General features: G+C 35.3%; 1 protein-coding gene across 10 annotated transcripts in view; it reads right to left on the bottom strand.

Moving 5' to 3' along the window:
- Positions 1-22034, bottom strand: part of NEDD4L (NEDD4 like E3 ubiquitin protein ligase) — a 196630-nt gene that overhangs the window by 33778 nt on the left and 140818 nt on the right. For 6 of the 10 annotated variants that reach the window (XM_030005289.2, XM_030005290.2, XM_030005293.2 and 3 more), the window contains 8 exons: positions 19843-19975; positions 18525-18701; positions 13449-13523; positions 11425-11484; positions 6078-6209; positions 5481-5600; positions 2805-3002; positions 1392-1469 (listed from right to left, as the gene is read on the bottom strand). In XM_030005289.2, the coding sequence (XP_029861149.1) occupies positions 1392-1469; positions 2805-3002; positions 5481-5600; positions 6078-6209; positions 11425-11484; positions 13449-13523; positions 18525-18701; positions 19843-19975 (973 nt within the window). The remainder of the gene's footprint in view (positions 1-1391; positions 1470-2804; positions 3003-5480; positions 5601-6077; positions 6210-11424; positions 11485-13448; positions 13524-18524; positions 18702-19842; positions 19976-22034) is intronic. The other 4 variants (XM_030005291.2, XM_030005287.2, XM_030005288.2 and 1 more) reach the window with 2 other exon arrangements.

Below are 22034 nucleotides of genomic sequence, written 5' to 3'. Positions count from 1 at the left end.
TCCAGTGATACATGATTTCACTGCATGTTTTATCTCTTGCAATTAACAGAATAAACTCTAAGTTGGCCCTTCAGTTACTCCCATGCAGTGCCTCCTATCTAAGCAATGTGTCCTCGAAGATTAATGCATGCTCCCCACGTATCCGAAGAACTGCAAAAGAACAGCTACTTCCACAGCTGTTTTCTTAAAGACAAACTGCAGTACTGCTGTGTTGTAACCAGGAAATGCATCAGAATAAATATGTTCAGCTGCATGTGGTTTTCAATCTAATCAGTGGTTCAAGATGCTTGGCCTGAAAGTAGCCTAGCTTGATTTAAATACAAGGGAAACTTTTGCTAATCAAGACAAGGGCACTGAGATTTTAGGATGCTTTAGGGGAGGATGTCTGATCACAGGTGGTAACAGAGATTATCACCCCTCACCAAAGGTAGCATTTGTCACCACTCTTGCCCAAAAGCAGCAATCATTTTGGTCTGCTGGCAGAGCTGTTCATCTAAGTAAACTGTAACCCAGCTCAGTGAAAATGAGTAGGATTAAAAAGTTGTTATTCAAACTATTTGAAACTAAAATAATTTAATCTGCCACATCATGTAGGGTGGGACAGTAGCCTCTTCTGCTGGCACAGCTGTTTGCAGACAGCCTGTAATACGTGCTGGAGCACTAAGAATGCTGGTGACAATTAGTGGCTTGCTGTCACTAAGGTTTCCAGTGTTGCAAGTACAATTTCAATGGCAATTTCTCAAAACTACGCCTTAGTATATATGACGCAATGAGCTGAATTAACACTACACCATAAAAATCAGCACCTTAGAAAAAGTGTTAGCTTTCATAGACTAGTCTCTGCCATTAAGGATGAAGTTCTTTAAAAATAAAGCAAAGCTCTGTATTTGACATGGCTGTGAAAAAGTATTATACATTGGTTACAAGTGTGACAAAATTTCTGATATTAAAATGATAATTTTCTCTGCAGAATAAGGAAGTTTCTTTGAAAAATCAAAATTTATTTACATTTCTGAATGCCAATATATGCTGGTACGTTGTCAGAGCTCGCTTTGAACAACCTGCTCCATTTTTTCCTAAAGCAACAGGTAATTATCTAAAAGCACATAGTCAAAGATAAAACCAAAGTAAGTTTCTTCAAAGCTCAAAGCTTCAGATAAGCAAAGAAACATGCAATCATTTCAGAAATACTACAGGCTGGCTTCAAAGAGCCTGACTGATTCACAGATCACAATAAAGCTTTTTAGTGCTATATATAAACATAGCTTTAGTATCTTCAGAGAAGTGATGACAGCAACATATGTGTCCACATACAATATATGACTGCACTAATCAATCAGATCACATAAGATAGCAGGTATATATTAAAATACATGCACATTATCACTTACAGGAAGAGGGCCCAAATCATTAGGGTTCAAAGATGCTTTTGATCTCAAATGCACTGGAAATTTCAGTCGTGGATCCTCCTGTAACAGAAATATGGAACTGTAAACCCAACAGATCAAGTTAGATCTACATACTAAGTCAAACAGAGAATTACCTGGAAAAGAAATCTTTCTACATTACAGTTATTCTTTTATTCTTATATTTTGAGAATAAAACAAAACATACAAAAGCGATAGAACATTTACTACTGGGATGTGGCATGAACTTTGTTAGGATTCATATGTTGAAATGAATTTTTAAATGTTACAAGTTAGGGTGATGTGAGACACTAACTCCATTAACTGTGCTATATCCAGAGATATGCTTCAAAAAATACAGCCCTGTTCTTCAGAATGCATACACTCCTGTAAGTGGCATTTAGATATATATGCACATTTTTGTCTCTTAAAAACATTAGAGAAATAAACCATCCTATCACAAAAAGGCTCAAAGGATGAAAATGAGCTCCTTACATTTTTATTAATGCACAGGTGTTATTACATCAATGTCTAAATGAAGCAAAAAGGGACAAGTAAAATAGGTCACAGAAGACAAATCTAGACAAAAAATGCTTGCGATTTCCATACACATAATCTACCCACATGCACCTGGGAATGCCATTAAGAACAACGATTAAAAATACATCATGTAACTAGTAGTCACTGGGAATCTGAACGATGCCTAACAAATTAAAGTGCAACTTGTATTTCAAGGGTAACGTGAAATGCTGAGTTCTCTCTGACATTTTTTTCCTAGTGTAATTTTATTCCTTCAATTTATCGACCAAAATTGCAGAATTATTGAAAAATGGATCCTCGTGACATAAAACAAGTAATAAAATGGATTCCATTAACTGAAGATGAACATACAATATATTAATAAAAAAGCAGTGCTAGTTACAGTGAAATACAATACAGACACTCTCAAACTAAACAACAATCCAAATCTCCATTGCACTATATGCCTCTAAAACCCAAACGTGGGGAATTTAAAGGACAATACTTGTATGCAAAGATTTGTGAAGTATAAAAAGGTCAAATACAAAATGCAAAACACTATTGCATGGTACATGATGGATAAATGCACCAAAATCTAAGAGGACACGATCAAATAAGTTTCCTTTCTCTGAGTGCAGCAACGGCAGCATTACAGGCATTTCATGAAATTAGCTACTCAATTCTATTGCTACTGTATGCGACTGCGTAGGATTCAGTGAGATTTCTACATCATTTTTATGAAAAGTTAGGCTGACAAATCCCCCCCCCTTTAAAGACAAGACAAATGCCACAATAAAATGGGGGGTATATAGGCAGGAAAACAGAAACATTTAAAACATGGCAACTGATTTAGAATTCATTATCTAGAATTTCTCTTACCCACGTAGTAGTTTTAGTATTATGATCAATGAAGAAGGGCCTGCCATTGGGTGCTATTCGCATCTCCCAGCCAGGAGGAAGGAAGCTTTGTGCAACTTTGTGTTGTGGTTTAGGAGAGTTGTAAGGTGAGGGCTGTGGAGACTGTGGGTTGGAAAGGGTGTCCTTCACCGCTCTGCGCACAGGGGAGTCCTTGATACCCTGAAGAAAATGAAAGATACTAAGATTTGACAAATGTCACTTGATACTGTAAAATGAATAAAACTTGGTTTCACAGCAAAGTTTTTCATTCCAGATGTAATTAATACTAGAATTAAGTGCTGGTACTGATTTTCTAGAACTTACTTAGCTAAATTCTTCTCCTTATAACATACCCAGCTTTTTGCTGTGAAGGACACAGTATTTTAGCACTTCCCTCTGCAATGAGAATGCCCACAGTATTCACATTTGATTATATATTTTACTGCAGCTGCCCTCTACACGTCAATATTTCATTTTACAAAGTAAAAAATAAAAGCATTGCTTCACGCTTTGTGGTGTAATATACCTTACTTTACAACAAGAGAGTATCCTAAATGTGAGGCGATGTTATCCACTTTTCAATATATTTCTCAACTATAACTTCAGACAAAACAGTTAAATATGAACTTAAAACAAGTTCCTAAAATAAATGGAGATTTGCAATTACAGATCTTGGACTTTTTTTTTTTTTAAATAAAGTAAATGATCACAGCCACAAAACTGCTTCACTGATCAATGCCTATTGGTTAAAATGGAAGTTACATCACGTGTTTGTTTGTTTGTTTTGAATTTCACTGGGAAACTGCATGTTTAGATGCCTAAACAGCTTGACAAATTTGATCCAGATTTACTCACCTTTGAAAATACAGACCACCACAATCAGATAACAAGACCTAAATACTATGTTTAAATCTTTGCATTTGTACTTTTCAGTTATTTTTCAAAAACATGCTCTCATTAGCTGATACATGATAACAGTTTGTTTTCTTCTTGTTTTGCTAATTATTAAGATTCAGTAGATCTACGCGTGCTTATTTTGGCAATTCTCTAACTTGGCCTACATTTAATTACTTTTTTTTTTTTTTTTTTTAAGTATTGTATTAGAAAATGAGGCACCAACATTGATATTTACAAAATTATTCTAGCCTTATTTGTGGCCTGTTTTGAGCTGCATTTGGATAGAAAATGCAGTTAGATTACAGTGTTCAAAAGTAGCATTTAAAATATCTTGCCTTAAATAAAAGCTTTCCATATGTCTTGTACACAAAGTTGAATATTTTACAGTAAAATAACCATTTAACCAAAAGAAGTAACTTCTAAAAAGTTGAACTCTTTTTTTTCCTCGTGATTGTATCATTTTCAGATTTTAATATTAGTAAGCCTACACCTTACCTTTTTTAAAAAAATTAATTCAGAGTTGGGTGTAACAAGACAAGTTTGTGCTCTTCAGCACCCTTGTGAGCATTGAACAAACTAACCACCAAACTGATTAGTTGAGTATTCTGGAGGGAAGAGAATACTGATTTTGTAGCTATGGAATAGGTTATTGCCCTAAAAAGTTAGCTCAAGTTTCAGATGCTTAGTCAGTGACTTCCACCAGCTCAACTGTTGAAAATAGGGAGAGGAACGCCCTTAATGTTTTAGTTTAAGATATTCAGAATCTTTTAATTTACCTAAATTACAGTAAATTTGGTCTTCAAAATTAACAGTGGCAAGGGTAGTTTTAAGCAGTTAATTGTTAAAGGGTTTATCTGAATTACATATACATAGAGATAATTTATTTTAAATATGAACTATAATCACCTCACTACAATCTGTCCAATAATCCTACTTTTGTTTAACAACTTGCTCAATAGTTTGAATACATTTCAGTATAAGGAACAAAGAATGATGCATAAAATGAATTAAATGTTACAATCTTCACTTGATTGTTGGCAAACTTTTCCAGGGGCAAAGGGGACACAAGTAGGAAAGATAAAGAGAAGGACAAATAAGGTCCCATACTTTAAGTCTGAAGAAGAAATTTTTAAGAACTTACTCTCCTTAACACAGCCACGTTTAACTGATTCAAGAGTTTTAATCACACTTTCAGAAGTAAAACACACATTGTCTTTGAATAAGAAGCCACTTAAGTTATTCTTCAGACATGCTTCAGTAAACATCATTCAACAGTAGTCTGAATTACTTTTAAAGATACTTAAAAGAAATTAAATACCCTTTTGAAAGACAAGGAATATAAAACGCAATCACTGTCTTAATTCAAAGATTTTCCAAACTCAATTGCATGTATTATTTTCAAAGTTACCAGCATCAAAAGAGATGTTTCAACTTAAAAAAGTACTTCTGCTTTATTACACTCATAGCACTTGAAGGGAGTCACGACGCATTTCAGACATGCATACAGATCACGTTTTAGCTGACCAAACAATCATATATTAAAAACATCATTCAATGACCATAAAAGTGAAGTAATACTACTGTACAATATCAAGATCCAGACTGAAAACTGCTAAAGAAAACAGCAATATATTAGGGCAGAATCAATAATAGGGAAAAGTGGCTGTGTTGCATAACTAAAAAGGAAATAAAAAGTTGTAAGGACAACAAAGAATGAGAAGTCAGGCGTAAGTAAGCTTTCTTGGCAATAGTGTTTCTCACCTCTAGTGGAGCAGATAAAGTTACTGTTGGTGAACTAAGGCTTCGAGGCCGTCTTATCTGGGGTTCACTTAAATGGTTGCTGCTATTTGCTGTTGACCCGACCATGCCATCTTCTGCAAGCTATTTCAGAAGCAAAACCAACTTAGCAAATTGTCAGAAACACAGTTCATCCAGAGTTAGCACACTTAAAAAATGATGTCATTATTTATTATTATTATGAAATATTACATATACTTTCTTGAAGTATTTAATTCCATTGGAAGGGCAAATATTATATGGTACTATTAACAGATCAAGACAACTTTCAAATTCAATCCTAAGAATGCATTTGCCTCCTTTTATTAGTTCATAAGTACCTCTCTGCAAATTCCTTCCTTTGTAGCAATCATCTTAACCTGTACCTTAACATAGTTAAAAGAAGTAACAAAAAAATCCCAGTCATTGCAATTTTTTATGATTATCCTGAGTTGTCATGACAATGCTTAGGACTTTTTTTTTTACATTTCAGAGTTCTGAAGAGGTGCTTCAACTGAAATTATACTCAGTACACACTAAGTGTTTGCTACCTAAATTAAGCATTATTACAGATCTTCATACCTGCATAATGGGCCGTGTCCATGTTGTGGTTCGATTGTTATGATTAACATAGTAAGTACGGCCCTTTGCATCCTTTCTTTCTTCCCAGCCTGAAGGTAAGCCTGGTGTAGTATGTACATAGGCCACTGAAGGCTGTTCAAGCAAGAAATTACTGTATTGTTATTTTATAATAGCTTAAAAAAAATATTTCATAAGTCTGTTGTTTAAAAAGAGGAACTTAACTTACAACATCCTTAAACACAACAAACATACAAAAAAATATGGTTTCTGATTTCATTTAATATAAGCTCTTCTTCATGTACCTTTGAGTCAAATAATTTTTTCTCACAATAGATCTTTTGATTCCCTTTTGCAGATTCAGGCATCTTGTTCAGAAAACAGTTAAGCCTGTATGCCCTCAAACTTCTTAATTTGTAGATTACACATAATGACAAAAAGGACCTTTGTGTTTTAATGATTTTTCCTTAAAAAGGTGGATGTTTTTTCCTTTTATTAGTATGGATAAGTAAGAATTGAAGTAACCATGCAGTTGAGTCAAGATCTCCCAGGTTCTGTTCTTTTCTTTACCACAGGGTGTCTTGAATCAGTTGCAAGAAACCACTGTGGGTTTGAAAACTGAAGTTTAAGCATTTTGTTACTAGTTAAAATGTTGCACATTCAGGGTTAGGTGTCCTGAAGACACAAGTTACAGCCCAAATTGGAGCCCCGACTTTAGTATGAAAAGATTTTTTCACTAAAAGTTCCAGAAGAAAGACATTGTTCTAATGAAAATACATGGATAATGATAATGGTGCCAAAGGCACTAATTGTCATTAAACACGTTATGTCACCATTCAACACAATAATTATGTCACTGTGTGTTGCTGATATTGTCTTGTGCATTTCCTGTGAGGAAAATATTCAATGCTTAAACCAATTGGACATTTTTTTCTGGGACGCACAGAAGAGAGGGACCCCCCCCCCCCCCCAAACCACCCAAAACTTTATAACACAAATGGCAAAGCTTCTTGAAGAAAAATAGCCTAGAGAGACTTTTTAACACTGACCCTGTCGGGATCTGAATATGTACTTTAGAAGGGGAGGATGCCCAGGGAGTTACCATTTTTAGACCATTCACTCTACATAAATCTACATTAAGCTTCGTCACTTTCTAGTTTGGGACTCCTCTTCTCTTAAGACATCACTTGCTTGTATAATGGATTAAGAACAGGTATCCTGGCTGTCCATGAAGCAAACAAGAAAATCAGAATACTTAGGATAGGCGTTTTTCTCAAGTAATTGATATAAATACTAAGAGCTAGAGAGACACAGGAATTTCTGTCATTCACAGCAGATAGAAGCAAACTGTGAAACTCTGCAGGACAGTATTTTTGCTCTCTAATGAAGCCCATGTATTCATAATTGCATCAAAGACTCGGCTTGTGCAAGGTGCTTTTCAGTACCCATGTCTGGATCTCTGGTTCACTATGCACTTGGTTTAATTATTAATCACATTAAAATATACATTTATACATTAAAATATATATTTATACATTAATTATCAGGAGACTATAATGCTAGAGATTGCTACACTCTTTCAAAATGTCTGCCTTCATAGCAGAAGGATGATGAAACCTAAAGGTCTTCATCACATGACAGAGTAAAAAACAGTGCTTGAACTGCACTGTCTTACCACTTTGTGCAGTGCTTTAATTAATCATCAATAATATTAATTCCTTTAGAAACAGGCAGCTTTGCAATTCTAAGAAAACAAACCGAAACACCTTCATCTAGCAGTCTGCTTTTATCATGGCTGCGTTTCAGACGGTCATCTCAGATGTGGGCAAAATTCTCAAAAAAGCTCGCAGCAGAGGCACCTTTCCTTGCTTTAAATTGTTCATATCATTACCATGATACACGTCTCTGCCTATGGTGGTTTAACTCAGGCTCCCACAGAATGGAGGAAAGAAAAACCTTTATCTACCCCTAGCTCATTTATTTACTCATTCTCTTGATGTGAGGCTGAGACATACTACTCTTTTTGGAGTTTCTGCTAGTGATCAACTCTTCCCAGCAATTATGTTACACCTTTAATAAAAATATTGGCATTGATTCATATACAAGCAGCCTAAGTGCAGGCAGAAGGGGATCAGCTCTACGGGCAAATGATTTTGGTAAAGATCAATGACTGAAGACTCAGTCCTGCAAAGTAGGAACTCTGTAACTAGTAAAAAGCCATACATGGCTCTGAGCTCTTTAATTCTCACTAGGTGAATGCAAATTGAATTCCATGAACACCTGATATGGATGTTGGAATACAAAGCAGTGCACATGAGTAAGAGATTAAAGTTGTTTAAGGAATACTCTTAAAAAATTTTTAGTATGATCTTAAAATAAAACGAAGGGCAGAATCAGCCTTGAAAATGATCAAATACTTTCACATAGGTTAGAAACCAATTGTTAAGCTTTCTAGATTTAGAAAGGAATCTTCCTAGTAAAGTCACAACTGCACTGATGACCATTCTTCTGATGGAAAAAAGCTAAGTATATTTAACATAAAATTCAGAGATTTTAAACTAAAAATTTGAATCATTTAGTTGTAATAATACAAAATCTATTCACTATATAATGGCATGCTGCAAATTATCAACTTCAACTGTGAGGATACAGAAACACAAGAAAGATGCTCTAGTTATGCCACCTGATCCTTCCTTTCTCTTTAACACTCTACCAAAATAAACTCAGCTATCAGCAGCCTTTTTCCTTACTATTCATTGTGGGTTAATGCAACCCACAATGTAATCTGCAAAACAGAGTTTGTCCTTCAATCTCCTTTCCGCATGTTAGATACCAGTGTAAAAGATATTCTACCACACAGAGTAGAAACTTGGGAGATCTATCAAGAGCCTTTTACCCAAAACCTGAATGCTTTTTAACAACTGTCTTCAGTAAATAGCGGGGGGGAAGTATTATGGTTTAAGGACAAAACGTCATGAGGATGGAGATGCTGGGACACATGATGCATTAATTTATGTTTTGCTCGGACTAGTTTTACAATGTACCCTTCACAGAGGAATAGTAAAGGTCCTTGGGAACTTAAAAAAAAAAAAAATTCCTGAAAAGCAAAGTGGTTAATAACCACAGATACATTTACCCAAACACGCACTTTATCTACAGTCATCACCTACTTCATTACAAACACTCAAGTAACAAATTTGCTCATCTTCTGTTACCGACCAATATAAAAAGTCACCCACACTGTATCTAGGGCAGATGTAACATTTTTACAGTTATACATAATATTTAGTGTATCAATTTCTTATGAGCTATCTAAATGCTTAGACTTGGACCCACAGGGGGAAAAAAATCAGGTAACATTAATGTGTACGAATATGCCCTTTAATAGCCTCCTCAGGCCCCAAAGCTTGCTAAGACAAATGACAAATCAACACAGACTCCTTCCTACTTCAGTCACACTCTAAACCAGACACAGCGGGGCCATGGCAGTAATATCAACTCTCACACAAAACAACAGTAATTAGAGCAATCAGTCAGGATATGCCACTCTTGGGTGTAACTGCTGTTCCTGAAGGGGCTCAACTCGCTGATTGCATTAGTCATCAGGCTAAAGAGCCAAGCATGGTTACTGCTGCCTTGCCAGTGCAACGCGTCTTTCATTCTCACTGCAAAACAGATTCAAGAGGAAAGACAGTCCTGCACTGGGACTATTCCTGAAAGAGCCACATGGATTTAAATCATCTCATATGTAGGAGGGCACAGAACTCAGTGCTTGTTGGTTGTAAGTAACTTAACTAAGCCAGTTATAAAAAGGAGCATCATCACTTCTTAAGATGCCACGGCATCCCATTTTTGTGCAGTCCGCCCCTGTGCCTCTGTGTTAAGTATGCTCCCAGCATGCCGGCAGAATCATGCTTCTTTAGGGACTGACGCTGAAGAACATCTGATTTGTGGGTCCCACTCCAATGAGGGGTTTTGTAAGGATTCTGAAAGCAAAACTGAAGTGACCCAGAAACTTTTATTATTGACAGATTGTACGTCTACAAACTTTAGGTTCCTAAAGGACAAAGAGAATGGCAACCTTTGAAGATATTATTTTTGGATTTAAATGCATGAATCCTAACTTAAGACTTAAGTCCTCTACAGATTTGTGTTTCAGAGTATAAATGCACACTGAACAAAGTGGGGGGGTAAGGTCCCATTAGTAAGCTGCAATATAATTGGGTAAAACATCTATGATATAGCTGTATTGATTATGAGTCAGTGAAGTCTGAACTCACTTGCAGGAAAATATTAATATTTTGTTCTAAAAAGTATAATCAAGACAAGATGCTTTGCCAACAAAAGACCTGTACACTACAGTTCAATATAGCACATATTTTAACTAATGATTAACAAGTCAAGCAGGTTTTGCAAGGACACAAAAAAATTTGCTATTTGCAGGAACAAATACAAAATCTTCCGATTCTAAAATTCAAAAACAGTAAATATGTAAATATAGACAGTATTACAGAATGATGCATCAACACCCAAATTAAGATCTGACATTACCACATATAAATAGGAAACACACCAAGTTTTAATTATATTTCTTTCCCTGAAACATATTATCTAGGAGCGCATATATTCATAAAAGCTATTTATGATAGTTACTCTAAAATGATTTCCATAAAATAACTTGCTTCAGACTGACATTTAATCAGGTTAAATAAGAATGGGATGTTTCTGACAAAGTCCAATATAAATTAAAACCACTTTCCTTGTATTACACTTTCCGAAAAGCACTTCCAGAATTTTTGTAGGGATGATCAAATTAAAAATTCAGCCTTGGACTGCTGAGCAACTAATAGAACATGAAAACTGGCATTAAATAAAACCGCTAAGAACTATATGACATATCACTGTACCTCCACAGTGCTAAAATTATGATCAGCTTTAAGAATTAAAATGAATTAGTCTAATGGAGAGTAAGGGAAGGCAGATGCAAGCTAAAAACCAGCTACATGTATATTGATTTGATGTCTCTAACCGCTGATTCTTTCAGTATCAGTTTTTAATGAATTAGGTATTGTATCTCTCATTTTTTAGAAGCCTATGGTATTTCCTTAGTGCATAGCTTAAAACTTAGTGGCATATCCACATCACTAAAACATGCTAGTATTTGAGTGAAATCGCGGTGTTTTGAGAAATTTTGAGAAAATTTGAAACAACAAGAAAATACATCTATTGATTCAGTGGCTGTATTTCATTCAACACGCTGCTGCTTTGTGAAAAGAAGTTCCTTACTGTACAAGACCTATATCTACCCACATATTATTTAGAGATAGTGCTTGATAAAGAGTATTATTACCGTTGGTTCCTCACCACCTGTGACAGTTGAAGAACGAGCTCTCCTAGATGGACCACTCTGCTGTTAAATGATAATTAATGTTACAGATAAGTATATTTAGTGATGAAGGTCACAGATTACTGTCACATCTTTAGGAGTAAGTAATCACAGACACTCAAATTTATTAAATGAGCGCAATTAGATGGAAATAGTGTTTAAGATAACAGCAAAAAAACTGAGTCATCAATCACTGATAACCAAGTCAGAATCTCATACAATAACCACCAAGGGAACTAATTTCAAGAGTTCTTGTATCCAATTCTATATGTTCAGAACTGCCAATGATAATAATAAGAACATTTATTCTAAATGTAACATGATTCCCACCCCCACCCCCAATAAATTTTGCATGTTCTGCCCATAAACATGGTATTTAAAAACAAAATTGATACATTCTGGTCATCAATGAGTGTACAGAAGTCAGATGAAAAAGATGGAACTTATAGTGTGAATTTTCAGTAAGGATTAATACAATCAAGGAGAGCACTGTATTTAGAAAGAAAGTATGTATTTAGTTGCTAGAAGATAAATTATCATTAGCTCAGTAAGGATTAAATATGGTTAAGACCAGGTAACATCCTTCTTTTAGAGCAATGCTTTCAATTCTGCTGTTTTGAACACCTGCTAATGAAACGAGTGTTCTACAATAATAAAGTAAAAGACACATCACAATCCCAATCTGACTACACCAGTTAAAGAAACGAAGACTCCATAAAGTGATATTAAATAAAGCAGCAGAACACCTCTGGAACAGACTGCATTTGGAGTCAACTTTGTCTAGTAGAGAGAGAAGACAGTTAAGGCTGTCTTACCACACCATTGTTTACCCAGAAGAGAACGTAAAAAGACAGATAATACTTCAGAAGCAGTTCTTTGAACAACAGCTATTACATGCATCTGTAAGCAGCAAATGTAGATACACTGAAGAACTTCTAGAACTTGTGAAAAAATTAAACTGAGACAAAACCACTATGGTTATTGTAAACATCTGCCCAATAGCAAGCAGAGACATCGGCTTTAATAACAAACTTACTGATATACTCTGTTTATCAACATTTCCATAAAAAGATACACAAATTTGCTATTTGTAGATTCATATGTAATATATTTCTAATAAAAAACTGGGGAAAAAATCCTGGAAGAAAGGTATCATTTTTTTAAGTATTAAATTATTTTGAAAATCTGAACAGTGTTATTCAAAAGCATATCTTGCACAATCCTATTTTAAGCAGTCTCTCTACAGCCTACCACCTTTGCAATCCTCATACTAGGGTTGTAGGACAAAATATGTAGAACTTTCTATCAATCAGATCAAAGTTGTGCATGGTTATCACATGAAAGAGAACCTTTTTTTAAAAAACATCTTTGTACCTTTTTCTGCTTGAAGAATCTGCTTAGATAAAATTGCAGAAGTTGCTTACCTAAATCACTCAGATTAAAAAACCACAACAGATGCAATTCTATTCAGTTCTGTCATGTGAGGACTATCACAGAAAGGCTCCTTTCAACTACAACTAGGTAAAACACCAATCCTTTTTAACATTATACAGATTTATATATTCCAAGTAAAATCAATTTATGGGACACAAAAATATACCTGATAAGAGAGTCCTGCACCTGCTACAGTTCCAAGTATAGATGGTGCTCCTGCCCTCTCCTACCCCAGCTGAAAACACCCCTTTGAGGATCTTCTCTCTCTACTGACTATATACCTGAAGTGTAGTAACTGAAATTTCAATGTTAGATAACTGAAGTTAGTGTGACTATGCTCTCAGTCTCAAAACATTTTTCTCTCTCATGAATGTCCTCCTTTTAGTTGCTGACCATGATGATATTAATTTGGTATCCATTACTATTTGGGATAGTCATAGGCCCATAGTGGTTACTGATCTATATCTGACTAGAACTGACCTAAAAAAGGATATTATTCAGAATCAGAGGGTGTTCAAACAAAAAGAAAGAAATAGAAGTTAGCTTTGGTTTACCAAGGATAATTGAGACTGTTCAGGAACGGTGTCTGTTACACTGCAAGATCTTAATCTTGAAGAGGGATCTCTCTGCTGGAAAAAAAAAAAAAAAAAAAAAAAAAAAAAAAAGAAAGATGTCTTTAAGTTAAGGTGTCTTAAAACATGGGGTTTTATTCAGTAATTTTACTTTTCTCCCATTTAATCCAAACCCCTAAAAAATAATATTTATGTTGCCATGCCTTTAGTTTTAATACCTCTACAGAAACATGGCAAGCAATGAAAAATCTGAATTCTCAGCATTCCATCCTGGACTGTTTCAAATTAACTGAGAAAAGGAAATTACATGGATACACATGTTGTACTCATCTTCAGCATCCAAGTTACAATGTTTTATTGACCTAATCTAAGAGAATAGGACAGGCCATCCCATCTGGGAAAACATACAGGAAAACTAACAGTTGTGGAAACAGCAGTAAAGGGGAAGATTAACTAAAGACATAATGGGACATAAGAATGCCATGGACCTTTTGAAAAACTATTTTCAAATATCTTTGGAAGACATTTTGGAGAACCTGGAGGGAACATAAGCAGTTTAAGGAAACTGTACAACTTCTGGCTGAATACTGGCAATGTAGTCCTTGAAATATCAATAGGCTAGAGTTAACAAATTTCTACATATGGCTTACTGCACCAGTTAACCCCTATATTCATTACTTGCACAGGGGCATGAGAGGACGCCAATCCTACACAGGGGATGATTATGTAGTTCTCGTGTCTACGACACCCTGAGTCTCTGGCTGAGAAAGCAGCAAGTTCTGCAGAACTTTCACTGGGATTACAGCCACAGTGGGAGCCTTGCTGAGATCATCTGTTGGCATATTAAGAAATTACCAAATTTGCATCTTAGTACATGATGCTTAGCTTATTCTTCAATAATATCATTAAGACAGCTTTAAAGTTTATTGTTTAACAAATGGCAGAGAAGTGCTCAGAAGTTTACTGGCTGGAGTTAATCCAGAAATTTCATACAAAACCAAACTAATTGCTAGAGATAGAACTCTATATTCTAATGATCGTTAGGGCACCTATAAATACAAATCTCCTGTAAACAATTAGTATTTACTTCCATTTTACCAGGTGGTGGCATATACAATTTCTCTGTTGATGGAGACCCTTCATATATATTGTAAAAAAGGGCAAATTCTGATAGAAAAAAAGATCTGATTTTTTTTTTCCCCTACTATCATAAAAACAGTGGCAGAATGCAGCAGTATTACACCACGTCAAAATACTAACTCCAGGAATTCTGGTTTGAAATTGGTGAGGATCAGGTGAATTGCTATGAATTTCTTTGGAAAGGTCAAATAGAAAGTGTAAGTGATGGGAAACCTTAGCATAAAAGCAGACCAATTTGTCTGGCAAGAAAAAATTTTAAGACAGATGGAAAAAAAATCTTAGCAATTAAGCTAAGAACACTGTTTCTTAGACAAAAATTAAGCAGATGACACTTCTCTTAAAAACAGACATTGCAATGAAAACTGTAGCTCTAATACAGCTCTTCAGGGAGTGAATGCTCCACCTTGGTTTTCATATACTTCATGGTGAAATCCACAGATGGCATGCATTATTGACAAAAATTAGGCATTAAAAAATAAATCCAAAATCAAGTAGTATGGATAAGACCTCAAAGTCTTAAAAAATTATTTACTTAAAAATTTACAGTATTTCTTTTTAAAAAATCAAGTCTTAATTTTCCTCTTTGCCTTCTAGTTTTTGAACTTCCCAAGAACATCCTTCATGATCGTGAATTAGAAACAAAAAAAGCCCTAAAAAAAGCAGATAAGCTAGCATGTCTGCTTGATACTAAAATGTAATTCCTCACAAACCTCTGAGATTTATCAAAAATAAGGTGATAAAGCACAGTGGTGTCAAGTGACTGAATTCCATTCCATATGGGACATGCTCAGATTATAAAGGGACAACACCCAAGAAATGACAAGGATCAATAATTATGTTTTCCACTTGCTACAGCATTGTTTTTGAGACTCACAGCCACAGAGGCTTTTTCACATCCCAAAATTACAAGGAAGACTGCTAAAGATAATTTCAGCTTTTTCTTCTTGATAACAAGATGTTTGCTATCCAATTAAAAAAATGTTTCAGAAGGAATTAATGTGCCACACTAATATTCTTTATATTTAAGAAGGAACTAATGTTCTGCCTACATCAGTGAGCAACCATTGCCCTGTAGAATTAATACCCATTCTACAAGGTGTAGCCCAACATAAGAAATACGTCAGTATTACAGTAATTTTGAAATATCCCCATAGCTGGTACCAAGACATCTAGAAGGCATTAGGCATAGCATCAGCAACCACTTCTTGTTACTCTCATGAGAAATCCCATATAATGAAAAAAAAACAAACCCAACAAATACTGTAGTCATGAGAGCTGGCAACAAAGCAAGCCATGTATAGAATATTTCAGTTGGAAGGGACCTACAAAGATCATCTAGTCCAACTGCCTGACCACTTCAGGGCTGACCAGTATTCAGTAAAATACAGTATTCCTACAGTATTCAATAAAATCAATCAAATAGCATTTCACTTCAAATGCATTTTCTCACAGTTTTGCTGTGTGGTTTGACTGAGGTTTTAAGGTCCATGTAGAGAAACAAGCCCTGGGTAATTCTTAAACTTATTATTTTGCATAATTGGTATCTCATCTTTAATCAAAGAGTAACTAGCATTACCCTTTTTTGGATATTAATGGTACGAGTATGAATGCACTAATAAACAAGCAAATGACCTAGCCTGTTTATAACCACTCACATGGGCACCCTTACATACCACTGAAAGATAACGAAGCAACACCATGAAGCAAACTATTTGAAAGACATATCAGAAACTCCAACTCTTACTTGAAAATGTCAGTCCTAAGAGCACATTCTGTTAAAAGATCAGTGTTTACAAAAAAAAAAAAAAAAGAAAAAAAGATGTAATTCGTGCTTCTGTGTTATGTTAAACATTAATGTGACAGGATTTGTTTGACAAATGTGTTGACCAGCAAGTCTGAAGTGTTTTCTTGCATTACATAGATAGATGAGGAGAGTGACAAAACACTCTAACACACAAACAATCACTCCTCAACTATCTGTTGGCAATTTAGCTGTGTTGCAGATGAACTATGTATGGATGTAGAGACATTGGAGCTGTCTCTGCGTAAAACAAAGGTCAGGCTGGATATACTAGGCATGCTGTTGGGGAAATGCAACTGTAAGGGCTTCTAGTTTCAGCCTACAACCTGGAGATCTGAGCCAGCTTTATGTAAAGCCAGTTTAGAGCTGGTGGGTTTGGGAAAAACCCTGGAAACAAGCTTCCTCCATGTAAAGTCACGAAGCTGATCTCACAAGCCTTCGGGAATCTGGATCAAGAGGAAATGTCACATGGACATACCTGAGCATATGGATTATAGCTTGTGTTCAGCTGGAAGTGCCAAACATTTCCTGCCTACCTGGCTCAATCCAAATGAAGCTCTTGGATGTCTCTGTACTGTGCTTGTCAGCCTCCAAACTGGGAGGATTCATTACCCCGGGGTAAGCACTGTTCATTCACATGGAAGCAGCTCAGACTCAAGTGCTGGATCAGGCCAGTGAGCTCTCACAGAGGCCAGAGCTGTTGGAAGCACAGTTTAGAGACATGAGCTGCCTTGACAAATATGCTGGGGCTACACACTAAACACTGCTGGCCCACTCACTCTGTATGCAGACTTCTGGGTGCCTCAGCAAGGCATCTTAAGAGTAATTTCACTGTCTGTTTTTTCCTGTTACTTTAAGCATCCCAACACTCTTACACTGGATAATGCACAGTAACAGAGACTTTAAATGCTTTGACAATTTCTTACTTTGCAAGTGTGGTCTGAGGATAATTTTTATTGCACTGATAAGAAAGATGCTATTACTTAATAGCTCATAAAAGAGCTAGTTTGTATAGGAATATCATTATTGAATTGTTTTGATTAAGATAACCTTGCAGCTATACAATTTATTTATTATTGTTAGTGTAAAAAAAATATAGGCCCTGATCTTGCCACTGAAATGATTTGATTAATCTCCTGCCCTCCAAGTGAAGGTCTACTAAAATCTGCAGTTATCTACAAAATCACAAGTGACTCTTCATGCAGATGGTTAGCCATCAGAACTATGATTTGCTAACTAACCTCTAGACAACATTCCAATCATTATAAGACACCTATTGCATAGGCTCTTTGTGAAAAACTTGCACCTAATCAAGATTCTATTTAATCGGAACAAGAGTAAATACAATTTCTTATCTCTTGAATTGCAAAGGTACCTTGATGGCATATACCAAGAATAAAAAAAAAAAGAATATATCACAGCACGATGTTCTGTTTAATACTTACAATTGTTTTCTTAATCAAAGAGACATAAGACATTCCCCCACTTCCAAGTGTATTATCCTTAATTTTTATGGTACCATCACTCTGACAAAGTAATTGGTAACACAAATATAGAGAACATTTTTTGGTTTTACCTCAAGTAAGCTCTTATGGTGAGAGACAAATTTTTTCCAGGCTAGCCATTTACAAACTTGTGGAGGATTTCACCAGAACTACCTACTTCCAATTCTAATCCTTTGTTTGTCTTACAATAGTTGATCCAGTAAACTATGAGGGCTTTATAAAATCCTAATATAAGAAAGCACATGCTTTAATATTAACATGTATAGTTAAAATACTGAACTTAAGAAAAATTACCATGTTGTAAAATGGATGATGATAGCTTGATAGTCTCTAGTATTACCTATTTTGTTTCACTAAACGTACGACAGTAGCAGAGTCAGAAGTTAAACTCACACAACAGAAAACATTAAATGTAAACTGAGGAATTCTGTTGTTCAAGGCAGTTTGCTTTATGGTGAAGTTATGATGCATTTTTTGGAAGACAATTTTTGGAAGGTAATTTTTACTTTATGCTCAGATTATGACTATGATTATGTATGATTCAGATTATGTTAAATTAACAGACGATTACAGTAATAGAGTTTTATATGGAAAGAGCAGCATGTCACGTACAATCAAAGAACTGAGTTGTTCCCCATTGGAATCAGGAGTGACCTGAAGTCTTCTGCTCAGTTCCTCAGATAGCTCCTGAGGACTGGTACGGGATACTGGAGATGCAGGAGGGGGTGGCAAGGACAAGCTTAAGGAATCTCCACTTGCACTTGCCTCCTCTGAAATGGTTTCCCAAGGCTAACAGAAGAGAAAAAACTATGTTAAGGATTTATAAGGACAGACTGAGTTTTCTTTCCCTTTGCCTTCTATGTGACCACCTCATTGTGACAAACACAGGTGTGATAATCAGCCTTAATCTTTAACAAAATAAACCAGTCCCTAGAACACACAAACGTTCTATTCTGTGTAAAGTAGTCACACAGGGAAAAATGATTTTCACACTGGCTTCAGAACGGTCTTCATCTTGATGATGACACAATGCTTTATGATTCAACACAGAAAATGATGTAGATGAAAAGATGCATGAAGAAGAACTCCCACTAAATAAATTCCATTTGAAATTTTGTTCAAAATGTAACTAATTTTGCACTCTTACTAAAAACTTTTAAGAAACAACTGTTAATTTTAATTTAGAATAAAATGCATAATAGAAAGTACTCATTAGAATCTGCAAATCAAATACTAACAGGCAATGACCGCAACAATAGTTTAAGCATTTATTTGTTGCTCTGATAACATTTAGTGACCCAAAACTAGCTTTCACAAAGAATTTTGTCTGTGATTCACATAACAAAATACTTCTTAAAGTTGAATGGGATTAGATTTGCACAAACTCTCACTTAGGCCTACAAATATCTACCAAATTTAATTTATTTAGTCTAGCTATAAATTAAACATTCACCCTGATTAATAAAATTAATAAGAATTCTAACTAAAACAAAGTATTCTGGGGAAAAAAACAATAGCTGCTCTTTCCTCTAAATCATGAAATTAAAGAAAATTGAACTACGTGGCAGTTCTGGCCAGTATTTTTCCCTTCTTTTCACAACTTATTCCACTGTTATTCAAAGCACAGTATTGAAAGTGTTTCTATTAACATATATATAACAAGCAGTGCTTGGAATTATAAATGTTTCTCCCAGTATTTGCATAGTATTTAATATTGTGCCTACATTATCAGGCACCCACAAATGCACTGGACCTTGAAAGTATAGCTCTGTTTAGGATTTTTATTGTGTCACTGGTATTTTACTAAGGCAATTTCCACAAACACCATGTAAAAACACAACTATTTATGTTGTACAGTAATTAGCTTACAAATGAAAAACACATCAGCTTGAAGTTTAGTCAACTTCTTAAACCCAAGACCTTTACATACCTCAGGAATGTCTCCACTCTCCATAGGTTCTGGTTCCAAATCCTCACTAATGTGTCTCCGAGAGCGGAACCGCCTATGGGCTGCTTCTTGGTTTATTTGTCTGATATTGTTATCTGAATCAGATCCCACATCACTGGATAGTAGGGAAATAAAAGCACGTGAAGGAGAAAAGAACAAGAAAATAACGAATGTTAAACTAAAACACCTATTTTGTCCATTGCTTCCAAAACATCATTAATGCATTTGTTTATAAAAATCATTATTCTTGCATGTCAGACTTCATAAACAGAAGATGGCTTAATCCCTCAGTCCAAAGTAAATAAAACTGCACTTTATGACTGTCATAGAATCATAGAATACCAGGTTGGAAGGGACCTCAAGGATCATCTGGTCCAACCTTTTTCGGCAAAAGCACAGCCTAGACAAGATGGCCCAGCCCAAACTTAAAAGCATCCAATGCTGGGGAATCCACGACTTCCCTGGGGAGATTATTCCAATGGCTGATTGTTCTCACTGTGAAAAGTTTTCCTCGTGTCCAGTTGGAATATCCCCAGAATTAACTTGTACTTGTCATGTAACAGTGGAAATTAATGTTCTTTATACATCACAGTTGGCTAAGCAGAAATGGAAGTCCACACTCAAATATACTAACCCATCGTTACTCATTCTTTCCTGTGATGACCAGAATCATTCCTGACACAGGGATTTTATCTTTGCCCCTGTCTTTATGTCAACTACTGTTTTCTTTTTTGTGATAGCCAAAACAAATGCAAGCTGTTGCAGTATGGATAACTTTTTGAACTGGCTGCATCCACCAGCTTGGCTCACACCGGCAGTGGTGGAAATGGAAAATACCCCAGTTCCCTTGATGGAGACCTGCCTGGCTTGTGGGACTTCTCAATGTGCACAACTAGGTATAAATCTCTATTTCAGTACTGAATGGGCACATGTTAGAAGGCAGTATTGTATTTGAACCTCTCCTTCAGGATGAGGGACCGTAACTTTGAAAGATGGTTATGTTCAGGAAAAAATTCTTTATGCAATCATTTTATCATTACACATTTTAAAGAACTATGAGAAATGAGGTACTGTCATGTTCCAACTGCAGACATGGACTGTGCAGCAGTCAATGATTTTCCTTGATGACCAACTTAGTGTCCGAGTCACTGGCCTGAAAGTGAGAGGTTATGTATCCTACCTCATGAGACCTTCCGCTTCTAGTGGTTTCATAAATTCATAGAATTTAAAGGCTAAACAGCATCATTTTAAAGTCTTCATTCTTCACCAAGACCGGTGTCATGCATAAAGTTTATCAGTAGTAATTATGTATTTGTTTCCAAACTACCTGTGATGATACCTAGCTAAAAGCGAACCCCTGAGGCCTTCATTTTATACACCTGTCTGATGACGATGCTTTCTAGTGTTGATTACTTTTTGGTACCTGCCAGTCAAACATTTCTGAATCCATGTACTCTTTACTTCATTTAGCATAATCAGATTACAAGGAGATTCTAAATAAAATAATTTATAAAACCTGCTTTTTTATAGACACTTATTGACCATTGCCAATCATAAACGATAGCAGTTGATGAGATTTACTTGACAAAATACACATTGCTTAGTAAATAGCTCAAATAGTTCAATAGTAAATAGTTCAAAACATACAGAACAAAATTTAATTCAATTCTAACTACGGTAAACGCATCATACAAGAACAAAGAGTGCCTTAAATAAGGACAACAAACATTTGCGTAATTTAGCTATGATTATGAATATTCAAGAAAGAATAACCATTACTGTTGTAATAAGCAATAGTGGAAGAATAGTTGCTACATAAAAATAATGCAAGATGTTTAACTAATACATGATATCAGTATAACTCTTAACATTGTCAATTATACATACATTTCAAAATGTAATCTTGCCACAGCTTTATAATTCTAATCATAAGAAATATATAATGAAGGCTTGAACAGGAACTCCACGTTGGTACAACCAGTGTACATAGGTAATGCAGTCTATACACTGAATAACAATCAGGATCTCCTCAAGTTAATCAGTTTAACTTAATTAAAACTTAAGAGTTGACTTTTTTTTTTTCCTCCTTACCTTTTCAACATTCTCTATAGAAGCAAGTAATTTATTCCTGTTAAATTACTTACTGAAAAATTCCACATCTGTCTCCCAATATT

The sequence above is a fragment of the Aquila chrysaetos genome, chromosome Z (genome assembly GCF_900496995.4).
Source record: "Aquila chrysaetos chrysaetos chromosome Z, bAquChr1.4, whole genome shotgun sequence".
In the NCBI taxonomy this organism is placed as follows: domain Eukaryota; kingdom Metazoa; phylum Chordata; class Aves; order Accipitriformes; family Accipitridae; genus Aquila; species Aquila chrysaetos.
The sequence above is the reverse complement of the archived record's forward strand: the minus strand, read 5'-3'. Positions and strand labels throughout refer to the sequence as shown.